The 12,502-nt window shown below is 39.0% G+C and overlaps 1 protein-coding gene across 6 annotated transcripts in view; it reads right to left on the bottom strand.

Annotated features, from left to right (window-relative positions):
- CPNE4 (copine 4) overlaps window positions 1–12,502 on the bottom strand; it is a 676,149-nt gene that overhangs the window by 168,438 nt on the left and 495,209 nt on the right. For all 6 annotated transcript variants that reach the window (XM_043474409.1, XM_043474407.1, XM_043474408.1 and 3 more), the window contains exons 4-5: window positions 9,897–9,968; window positions 7,116–7,190 (exon numbers count right to left, since the gene is read on the bottom strand). In XM_043474409.1, coding sequence (XP_043330344.1) covers window positions 7,116–7,190; window positions 9,897–9,968 — 147 coding nt within the window. The remainder of the gene's footprint in view (window positions 1–7,115; window positions 7,191–9,896; window positions 9,969–12,502) is intronic.

Here is a 12,502-nt window from a genome sequence, read left to right as displayed (position 1 = left end):
CAGGGGTGTCCAGTCTCACCACTATCATTCAATATAGTTTTGGAATTCCTAGCCACAGAAATCAGAGAAGAAATAAAAGGAATCAGAACTGGAAAAGAAGAAGTAAAACACACACAGTTTGCTGATGACATGATTTCCTACATAGAAAACCCTAAAGATTCTGCCAGAAAATTACTAGAGTCAATCAGTGAATATAGTAAAGTTTCAGGATATAAAATTAATACACAGAAATCCCTTGTATTCCTTTACACTAACAATGAAAATTCAGAAATACACATTAAGGAAATGTGTATTATCATTGAGAATAAAATACTTAGGAATAAATCCACCTAAAGAGAAAAAAGTCCTGTATGCAAAAAACTATAAGACACTGATAAAAGAAATCAAAGATGATACAAACAGATGGAGAGATATACCATATTCTTGGATTGGAAGAATCAATATTGTGATAATAACTATACTACCCAAAGCAATCTACAGATTCAGTGCAATCCATATCAAACTACCAATTATATATATATATTTTACAGAACTAGAACAAAAAAATTCACAATTTGTATGGAAACACAAAAGGCCCCAAATAGCCAAAGCAATCTTGAGAAAGAAGAATACAACTGGAGAACTCAACCTTCCTGACTTCAGACTATCCTACAAAGCTACAGTCATCAAGACAGTATGATACTGGCACAGAAACAGAAATATAGACCAATGGAACAAAATGGAAAGCTCAAACATAAACCCACACACCTATGGGCAGCTTATCTTTGACAAAGGATGCAAGAATATACAATGGAGAAAAGACAGCCTCTTCAATAAGTGGTTCTGGGAAAACTGGACAGCTACATGCAAAAGAATGAAACTAGAACACTTCCTAACACCCTATACAAAATAAACTCAAAATAAGTTAAAGACTTAAATTTAAATGAGGCCAGAAACATAAAGCTCTTAGTGTAAAACATGGGCAGTACACTCTTCAACATACATCAATCACAGCAATGACCCGCCTCATTGGGTCATTGTAATGGAAATAAAAACAAAAATAAACAAATGGGACCTAATTAAACTTCAAAGCTCTTACACAATGAAGGAAACTATAAGCAAGGTGAAAAGACAACCCTCAGAATGGGAGGAAATAATTACAAGTTGAAATAACTGACAAATGATTAATCTCCAGAATATACAAGCAGATCATGCAGCTGAATACCAGAAAAACAAACAACCCAATCAAAAAAAAAAAAAATGTGGCAGATCTAAACAGACATTTCTCTAAAGAAGAGATACAGATGACCAACAAACACATGAAAAGATGCTCTTCATCACTCATTATTACAGAAATGCAAATCAAAACTACAATGAAGTATCACCTCACACCTGTCAAAAAGGCCATCATTAAAAAATCTACAAAGAATAAATGTTGGAGAAGGTGTGGATAAAAGAGAATCCTCTTGCACCGTTGGTAAGAATGTAAAATGATACAGCCACTTTGGAGAACAGTATGGCAATTCCTTAAAAATTAGGAATAGAACTACCATATGACACAACAATCCCGCTACTGTTCATATACCCTGAGGAAACCATAATTGAAAAAGACACATGTACTCTAATGTTCACTACAGTACTATTTACAATAGATATGACATGGAAGCAAGTAGATGTCTATCAACAGATAAATGGATAAAAAAATTGTGGTACATATATACAATGGAGTATTTCTCAGCCATAACAAGGAAAACATTTGATTCAATTCTAACAAGGTGGAAAAACTTATAGCCTGTTATACAGAGTGAAGTAAGTCTGTAAGTGAAGTAAGAAAGAGAAAGAGAAATATTGCATATTAACACATATATAGCTACATTCCATGGGGTTGCAAAGAGTTGGACATGACTAAGCACACACACACACATAGAATCTAGAAAGATGCTACTGATGAAACTATTTGCAGGGCAACAATAGAGACACAGACATACAGAACAGATATGTGGACGTGGAGGGTAGGATTAATTCAGGGAGTAGCATTGAAACAGATACATTACTGTATATAAAATTAGATAGCCAGTGGAAATGTTTTGTATGACCCATGGAACTCAAATCTGGTGCTCTGTGACAACCTAGTGGGATGGGATGGGGTGGGAGGTGGGAGGAAGGGTCAGGAAGGAGGGGACATGTGTGTACCTATGGCTGATACATGTTGATGTATGGAAAAAACCAACACAATATTGTAAAGCCATTACAAGCTCTGAAAAAATGAATGATTCTCATCTGCGATTTTTTTTTTAAACTACTTCTATCAAAAGAAAAGAGACGTTTACTTGTCTTTGTGCTTTGCAAAAGTAATATACTCAAACTTTTTGGTCTTAGGACCATTTTATACACTTAAATTATTGAGGACACCAAGGAGCTTTTGTTTATGTGGATTATATCTAACAACATTTTACCATATTATAAGCTAAAGCTGAGAAATTTTAAAAATATTCATTTGTTATATCATTTTGAAATAATAAAGATAAATCCATCATATCATAATAAAATAGCATTTTAATGGAATATAATTATATTTTCCAAATGTATAAAATTTTTAGAAGAATGCCATTATGTTACATCTTTGTAAATTAATTTAATGACTGGATCAGCAGAAGGCAGTGGGATTCTCATATCTGCTGCTGCATTCAATCTCTTGTGATACTAGGCATCAAGTAGTTTCTGGAAAATTACTGTACACATGTGACATAATGAGAATGAAGATAGAAAATGATGTCCTAGCATTGCTATGAAAATGGTTTTGACCTTATATATTCTTCTGAAAGGGTCTTGGGACCTGGGACCACACCTTGAGGACTGCTGCCTAATAACATACATACCCTCATCTTCCTCTTCCCTGGATCCCCTCTTCCCTGAAATACATTGGAATATAACCAAGTTCTCCATAGCCCAAGACCAATCTAACCTGTGTTCATTAAGTCTCTGCCCCGAAAAAAAGATTTTCAGGCAAAGTGATTGGGTCCCTCTCTGTCATTGATTGTGCATGTGGGTTTGAGCATCTGTGACCTTGGGTAAGTCATTTCACATCCCTAAACTTTGACATTTTCATATGTAAAAGAAGGCTATTTTCATTAGGCCAGAGTTTTCTACCAGAGGTATGTGAATAACTGGAGAATTACTTCAAGGAGACTGGGGGCCCAGATGTCCATAACTATTCTGAATTGGATATAGCATATTCATACTGCAACTTTTCAAATGTAGGTAGAAATTAGTTGCTCTCATGATGTTAATTAGCAAAATGTTTTAAATTAAGAGATCTGTTTACCTCAGTGGCTTTTAGTCATGGTCTGTTTTCTCAATTAATAGACATAAGTTTAACTGTTAACATGAAGGGGGCGACAACCTCATTTGGCACTAAGGCTAGAAGGAGGTCTTCCTTGAGAACCGCTGGGAACTATTTTACTAGCTGTGACATGAAATAATTGTCCTCTCTTATTCTGATTCTGTCACAAAAATACTGTGGTAGGTTGCATTTTCCACTACAACGTCCACACGCTTTTTTACGCATTATGATTTTGCCAGACCCCGACCAAGACATGGAGTCATTTTCCTCCCCTTGACTCTGGGCAGCCTTATGACTCACTTGTAACCAACAGAAGCAGCAGAAGGGCTAATGAATGACTTTCAAGGCTAGGTCAGAAAAGGCCATACATATGACAGTGTTTTTATGTCAGTGCAACTTTCTCAGTCCGTCCTACCATCTCCTTCCCCTGCTGTGTACAGCAGAAACTAACTTGACACTGTAAAACAATTATCCTCGAAATAAAAAATTAAAAAAAGGAAAGACCACACAGCTTTCAGTGGCTTCTCTTGGAATGATATCTCAAGCTAGCCACCGTATAGAAAATGTGATAAACCTAAGACCACCATGAAGGCACTCCGACTGACCAACCTGGTGGAGCCCAGCCTTCCAGCAATCCTACGTGCCAAGCATGCAAGTAAAGCTCTTCCACCAGCTAAATATAACTGAGTGACCTCTTTTTAATTTTATTATTTATTTTTGACTGTGCTAGGTCTTCGTTGCTGGGCACATGCTTCCTCTAGTTGCAGCAAGCAGGGGCTACTCTCTAGTTACGGTGGGCAGACTTCTCATGGCAGTAGCTTATCATGTTGTGGAGCACGGGCTCTAGGGTGCATGGGTTTCAGTAGCTGTGGTTCACAGGCTCTAGAGTTCAGGCTCCATAATTGTGGTGCATGGGCTTAGTTGCCCCACAGAATGTGGAATCTTCTTAGACAGGGATTGAACCCACATCCCCTGCATTGGCAGATGAATTGGGAACAATTGGGAACAATTCAACAAGGGAAATCCCTAACTGAGTGACTTCTGTCAATGTCATAAGGAACATAAGAATTGCCCAGTTGAACCCTGCCTGAATTTCTGACCCTCAAAATGATGACATATAAAAAAGTAGCTGTTAATCAAAGCCACCAGGTTTTGAGGTAGTTTGTGACACAGTAATAAATAACCAGACAGCAGTGTCTTGGTGCAAATCATCAGGCCTTGCTGAGCCTCTGTTTGCTGAAGAGGTTGTGTGAGCTGATCATCATGGTATCATCTTGCTCCTCATCTCTACAATTTCTATCCATCTGAGACCATTCACCTCCTAGTCCACACTGGAGCAATGGCTTCTACTTTGTTATGAACAGGGCCCACTCTTCTCTGGGTGACTGAGTCTGGGAAAGACCCCACCTCATTATAGAGGACCTGTGGTCTGTGGCTCCAGGGTATTGGGGTCTCAGTAATGAGCAATCTACACAGTCCAAGGTGGGCACAGCCATCGAGAACCATGGCAGGTGTGGATGGGGATCTTTCAGTTCTGTGAGCAAGTGCTCATTTGGACGAAGGGAAACTGCTTATATACCTTAGACCTGATGGGCCCACTGACAAACCCCCATGTCCTCTTGCTCTGTAACATAAATCAGTTGGGGTGCATGACTAAGTGGAAAGAAGTCATGAGAAGCCATGAAGTGAGTAGTTTAAAACTGCTACACATTGACCCAATGGCCTATAATGTCCCCAGGCAAGATACTACAAAGGAGTCTGGTGAATTATTCTGAAACTTGAAGATGATAGAGAGAAAGAGCCTGATAAGCACAGGAAGTGAGTGGTAAGATCTTACACTCCATTGACACCATTGCACTCTATAGTTCCCAGTACCTCATTCAGCTAATGTCAAAAGGTGACAGTGTGTGAAAGTGTCACACAGTCCACTCAGGATAACAAGAAAATCCAACTATAATTTCTTCTTAAGAACAAAGTCTTTCCTATTATTCCAAGGCAGAATGGATTACCCTTTTCAGGACACTGATTTTGTATCATCCTCTTACAGCTTTAGTATCATTATGTCATTTGTCGTTTAAATTGATGTGTCACTTGGATGGTGAATTACAGGTTTTGGATATAAGCATGGTTCAAGGGATTCCCATTTCCCACCAACAGATGCATGACAAGCACACAACAAAGGTTTGGTAAATGAATGATGAAGGAGTGAATAAATGAACAGATAAGAGAGTGAATTAATGAACACATAATTAGGCTGAGTACTCTTTGTGTATGAAAATGAACTATGCCAGGATATGAGCTGCTGCTTAATACTATGGGGAGCTGTGAAAACAGTTTTTCCTTTTTCTAACTCCTACAAGCAATTGTTTGAAAAAGTAGCACCACATCCCCAAATCACCTCTTTAGTTGTATGCTAGGAAAATGGAGTCCTCTGTGAATACACTGGTGGATATGATGTTATGGTTGTGAGTGAGTGAAGTCACTCAGTCGTGTCTGACTCTTTGTGACCCCATGGACTGTAGCCTATCAGGCTCCTACATCCATGGGATTTTCCAGGTAAGAGTACTGGAGTGGGTTGCCATTTCCTTCTCCAGGGGATCTTCCCAAACCAGGGATGGAACCCAGGTCTTCTGCATTGCAGGTGGATGCTTTTACTCTCTGAGCCACCAGGGATGCTGATGTTATGGTTGGAGAGGAAACATTTTTTTAAAGGGGTGGAGTCTATAGGATTTTTTCTGTATATACAAGACTAACATGGCCTGTGACTGCATGGAAGCTTCGAGATATAATCAGAAGAGTACAGATGGAAGTCAGGCTGACTGGGGACTGAGTCCTCAGAGTTACCACCAACTAGCACTTTGGCACGTGCTTTGCAGACCTCCCACTTAGGGAATGTAACTGAGTGCTTCTGTACTCTGAAATCCAGTCCTGCCCTCATTCCAAGTCCAGGCTGCACATGGCTGCTCCTAGCCATTGCTGCACGTGTAGGGGCTATAAAGGCACTCATGGGAGACACACAGGACTCCTTGCTGGCTTTGTAGAACCTTCCTTAGACTACGTGGTGTTGCAGAAACTGCCACCTCTTTCCCTCCCTTCTTTACTTGTATTCAGACTTGCATTGTGGTCAGTCAGCTCTCCTAGATTTCCTTCTTGTGTTTCCTACACAGGCATTTCTCCTAATAAAATCCTTCTTGCATCATTAACTCTTTCTTGGTGTCTATTTCTTGGATTATTTGGACTAACACATGGAGTGACTTTAGACAATTACTTCATCTTTCAATCTGTTACTTCACCTGTAAAACAGAGTTAATATACCTGTTACAAGGGTGCCATAAGAATGATTAACTATGATCATGCTTGAAAGGCTCTTAACCCCATGCCTGCAAATACGATGCTTAAAAAATGCCATTTTTCTTCCCTTTCCCATCTTCTTTTTTCCTTTGAAAAGTTCCTAGCAATGGGTTTAAATCACATTCACCTATGCCATGTGACCTGTAGCATTTGGGAACAAATGAAGTCTTAGTGTAATAAAATTGTCTTAATTATAAATTAAATTAATTATAATTATTAATTATAAACTTAATTATAAAATTGTTTTAATTATAGTCCTTCCTTCTTCTCATTAACTGCCTCTCAATTGGGAGGAAGTCTTACTTTCCATCCTCTCTGAAATCATTGATCTGTTTAATAATGTGAGTTGCAAGGGAAAAAATAGCTGTGAGGGGAAATCTTATTAAGCTTTGTGTGCTAGCCTTATTACTTTCTTCAATAAGGCTGATGCCAAACACTTTACCTTATCATCCAGTTTCCGTGCATTGAAGGCAAGTTCCACATAGTCATCATTACCAGATAATTCCTCAGCAATCACCTAAAGGAAGAAAAGCATTCATCAGGTGCAGTGGCAGTTGGACCACTCAACCCAGGGATTCATGAACAATTTAGCTCATGTTTGATCCAAAAATCAACAAAGACTGACACCTGGCATGGAGTTTCCCATAATCCAGTGAATGTGGCGCAGCATCTCCAGGTGTACAAGGGAACTCCCTAGAACAGACCACAGAAGATAAGTAGACCTCGCTGGTGTTGAGCATGAGAACATGAAATATGGGGTGTAAGCTGGAGGAAGAAGTTTTAGAGGAGTAATTAGGAAGAGCTTCTCCTTCAAACGCCACACAGCACTGAACAGCATGTCCATAAATAATTATATATATTTTCTTCTTTGGGAAGTGGCCAAAAAATGAGGAGCAGGCAACAATATTCCTCCACTGTTTTCAACCAGACCCACAAAGGATTGTGAAATAAACTGGTCTGTATGGCCCTTCCAGACCAAAGGTTATAAGGTTATCAAAGAAAGTTCTAATTGCAATGCTTCAAAAAAGACTGTCCCTGGGCTTTTTGAGATGGAGAGGGAAAGAGGAGGGGGGAGAGGGAAGAAAGAGAACAAGGATCTAAACCCTTAACTCCAAAGAACAGAATTCTTTTCTTTTTTTTTTTTTCCAAAGAACAGAATTCTTGACAACAACTTTGACATAAGCAAAGAGATAATAGTATCTAAAAGCCTGTTTCATAAAAAGATCACTTCCTAACATTGAATAATGACTCTTAAAGCAGAATAATGACCCTTAAAGCAGAAACTGATGGGAAAAGAAGGAGAAGAACAATGACAACAACCAAATATGGGACCAATGTGGTTGCATACAGGTTAAACTGCTTCTAAGTCATGTTAAGACTTCACTATGCATTCAGAGGCCATAGTGCCTCTGACCTTGTGGACACCCTTATCAAAGTTATTATGTGAAGACATTGAGTTTTAATTAAATTTTATCTCCATTCTATCTGAGCTAAACTGTTTCATTATGAGTTGCATTCATCTGTTCTGAGTACACATTGGTAGCCTCTGGAAATTTTTATTTTATGCATAAAATTAAAGCTAAAAGAGCTATCTTAAGAGGGAAGGACCCCTCCAAAGGTGTAAGCACTTGAGGAGTAGAGAACATGGGTCCAGACAAAACTCAAAAACTCAAGTTTTACAGCAAAAACTCAAGAACGACTTGATAAACCAGGAATGACAATATTTAGGTTGTTCATTTGATTCTCTTTTGTCCTTTAATGCCTCTTACACTCCACTTGAGCTATGGTTTTCAACTATCCTGTGTTACAGACACCTTTGTAAAGATGATGAAAGTTGTGACTTTCATCTGCAAAGCCTAGAAAAATTTGCACTTATTTTCAAGTGTTTTCCAGAAGCTATGGAAGTTGTTCTGACCCAAGGATCCAAAATCAAGAGGAGTTTTTAAATATTTAAAATTAGGAAGGAGATTGAGTTTTTATGGGCTGTGTAGAGAAAGGAAATTCCCAATACTTCTTAGAGAAAAGGTGGGCAGATGAGCTTTTGTTTTCCTGGGAAGGAACTGTGGCAGATTTCATAACTGGGTTCACCATCCCAAGTCTTTTCTAGGACCGTGGGCTTTGGGTGTGAGATTTTAGAGCACTAGTGGCATCGTCAAAGACCATTTGAACCACTTGTTCATGATTGAAAATGGTAGTCAAGAAATAGATCTGATATGACTGCTCATTTAAAATATCCAAACCAACAAACTCAGCTAAGTTCTTGTGAGAACAGTCCTAACTTTCACCAGTAGAAATAAAATATTTTAAAATTCTTCCTTAAAAAATGGCTTAATTTTTTTTTAATGAATCAGTCACTTTTGAGTTAAAAAGGAATGTTCAAAGAACTTAGGTTTTCCTCCTAAGGCAATTTGCCTTGCGAGCAACTCAAATTCTTCTGGCACTTTTTTAACCTGTTATTATTTTTTGCCCACACAACTAAATGGTTAGACTACTTTATCTTTCTCAAGAACTTCGATACAAGATGCCAAAGTTTTAAATCTTGGAGTTCTTCTTGAACATTGCATGTTTTATTTAGAAATACTTCCAGTTTTCCACAAGAGAACATTCTGTAATGACAGAAATGTTCTGTAATCTGCATTGTCCAGAATATGGATCTACTGAGCACTTGATATGTGGCCAGTTTAAGGAATGACTATCTGCTTTTATTTAATTTTAAATAATTTTAAGTTGAAAAATCACATGGCTACCAAATAGAATAGCGCAGCTCCAAACTATCATATTAAAAAGAAGAGTTAAATGCTGGGCTCTCTGATCATTAGGCAACAGACCAAACCTTGGACTAAAATGCTATTAGATGTTTTTTCTCAAGAAACTGAGAAGCTGGGATAGGTAGTTTTGATAATTTGAAAATGCCAGACAATTCCATATTCTTACTATGATCAATAACTTCTTTCTTTGTTCCCTGCTAAAACCTATATTTAAATATAGAAGTGCTTAGTTGAAGTGAATGGCCTCACTTTCAAATCCTTTTTCCTACAGTGAAAAGGTCAAAATTGTATTATTAGGAAGGAGAAAGATTGAAAAAAAAAAGAGGCTACTGCTATAGCTGAGCAGTTAGGGGATCAACCCCTAACATCCAGGGGGTCAGCTTCCCATGAGGCTGGGTTAGACCAGCAGGCTCCATCTGGGCACCTGAGCTGGTGGCTGCTGAGGGAGGGCTCACCGTGATGGAAGATTTCCCTGCCGTGTTCCCGTGCTTCAATAAGGATTTGGACAGCTTTCTCTGGGAAACAATCTGTATGAAGGAAACACAAGGTGGAGATAATAGTCATATACTTGCAGGTATGCACTTCAGTATTTTTCTTACAGAATTTTACATTTACAGTTCTCCTTTAAATTAAGACATCAATGTCCACTTATTTTCCAAGGTTCTTCCACAAACCTTTGCTAAATACAGGTCATTCTCTCCTTTCCTCTTACAGCCTGAGCTGTGTGAGTGAAGGATTATGGATAATTTAGTCACTTAGGAGGTGGTTTAATCATTGCTGAGACATTTATATTAAAATTAGACAAAACATGTTGGGTATGTAAATCAAGATAAAGAAGATGAAATTTCAGAATGATCTCAAATTAGCACTAAAACCTCTGTGCAGAGTGGGGGATGGGGTGAGGGGAGGAAAGAAACTCAAGGTCTAAATCTATATCTATAACCTCTAGAGTTCTATTTTTAATATATTCATTATGAAGCTATAAAGTAAGTCATCAGGAGACTGATGTTCAGACAAGCCAAAAGGAATAATTGGGGTCCTCTCCACAATTCGGTGTCAACTAAAAGTATCAGTCCACTGGCAGTTATTCTCATTAGAACCCACCCCATCTTGTTTTCTTGAACAAGAAAACAAGAATAGAACCCACCCTCTTGTTTTCTTTTCTGGAAGGGAAAGATGGTAAGGCATTGAGGCCCAGATGTACCCAGTGATTCCTAAAGGAAACAAGGCTTAAAAGACTTGAGCGAAAGCCATGCTCTCAGGAGGGAGAAGTCCCCAGTTGCTGGTGGTGCTTTCTATCTGCAATGGCCCCAGTGATCCTTGCTTCCTGGAATTCTTGTCTTTGTGTAATTCCCTCTCCCGAGTGTTGGGTGGATCCAGTGATTTGCTTCTAGTGAACAGAATACCACAAAAGTGATGGGATATCACTTCAAAGATTAGTTTCTGAAATCACCGTGACTTCTTTCTTGCTCACCATCTCTCTTTCTCTGTCTTAGAGTCTTTGCTCTGGGGAATGCAGGCTGCTAGGTTGTGAAGAGCCCTCTAAGAGCAGCCCACATGACCTGGAATTTATGTCCCTACTCAATAGCCAGTGAGAACCAGAAGCTGATCTGCAGCCACATAGGTAAGCAAGGAGTAGGTCCTCCCCACAGATGAGCTTTGAGATAACTGTACCTTGACAATAGCCTCTGAGAGACACTGGTCCAGAGGACCACTGCTGCAACTCCTGACACACAAAAACTGTGAGATAATAAATGTTTGTTTTTAAGCTTTCAAGTTTTGGGGTAATCTTTGATGCAGGAATTGGTAAAAGTGCACATAAGATAGGGAAGGAGATCACTGTGGAAAGTGGGGGCATAACCTTATTCTCTGAAATCCTTATTTTGTCTCTGTGTTAGAGCAATATCAAGAGTGTGCTAATATCCAATGCAAAAAAGTTCAGAGAACTTCCCTAGGCCAAGCAGATTGAAATATCCTAATGTTCAGTTTGCTATCCTCTGAAGAGGAAGGAGTGTTTCTGTAAAAAATCACCACTGATGATGATGATGATGACATCAAGGAAAACAATGGGAGCTCCCATGTAAGAACACAGATTATGTGGCAGATGCCTTATTCATTCCAAAAATAATTATCTAGCCCCTATTGTATGACAAACTTGGTGCTACGCCCTAAGAATAGAGTGGTAAGCAAAGTCAGATACAATCTCTGACCTCATGGAGCTTACATTTTTAGTAGAGGAGATAGCAATAAACCAGGGCTTCCCAGGTGATGCTAGTGGTAAATAAGCTGCCAATGCAGGAGGCGTAAGAGATGAGGGTTTGATCCCTGGGTCGGGAAGATCCCCTGGAAGAGGAAACAGCAACCCTCTCTAGTATTCTTGCCTAGAGAATCCCATGGACAGAGGAACCTGGCAGACTACTGTCCAAGGGGTCACAAAGAGTCGGACATGACTGAAGCGACTCAGCACAAGCACAAGTTACAAACCAAATGGTCAAACAAATGTAACTTGTCACAAAGGAGAGATGTCCTGGCCATGGTGGGGATGGTGAATGGGATAACTGAAGGTGAACCATTTATAAATCTCTGGCAACAGGCCAGGTGAGAGGTAACAGTGACTGTGGAGATGGAGGGAAAAGACTGGACCTATGAGATAAATGTAAAATAGTCAAAATTTGGAAATGGATTGACTATGGAGAGAGTGGAAGGCATCCTAAAGGCATCATTGAATCAGACAGAAATGCCCTTCATTGAGTTGAGTCAACGAAGAGGATATTAAGTTGGAAGGCAAAGAACAAAGTTTGAGGCAGAAAACACACTGGAGTAAGTTGATGAAGAGAAAAAGAGGAAGGGAATGAATAAGAAGACAATTCTTTCAATAAGTTTTGCTATAAAGTGGAGAAAAGAGAGAATAGACCCTGAGGGGAAGGAGAAATTCACTAAGGTTTTGTCTTAGTGGTCACTTTGTTGCTAAGTTTACAGCCCTACAAATTTGGTATTATTAGTTTCTTTTGCTAGAGGAGCAAAGTTGGACACAGAGAGTTTAAGTAACTCTCCTAAGGTT

Source organism: Cervus canadensis, chromosome 7 (genome assembly GCF_019320065.1).
Source record: "Cervus canadensis isolate Bull #8, Minnesota chromosome 7, ASM1932006v1, whole genome shotgun sequence".
Classification (NCBI taxonomy): Eukaryota; Metazoa; Chordata; class Mammalia; order Artiodactyla; family Cervidae; genus Cervus; species Cervus canadensis.
The sequence above is the reverse complement of the archived record's forward strand: the minus strand, read 5'-3'. Positions and strand labels throughout refer to the sequence as shown.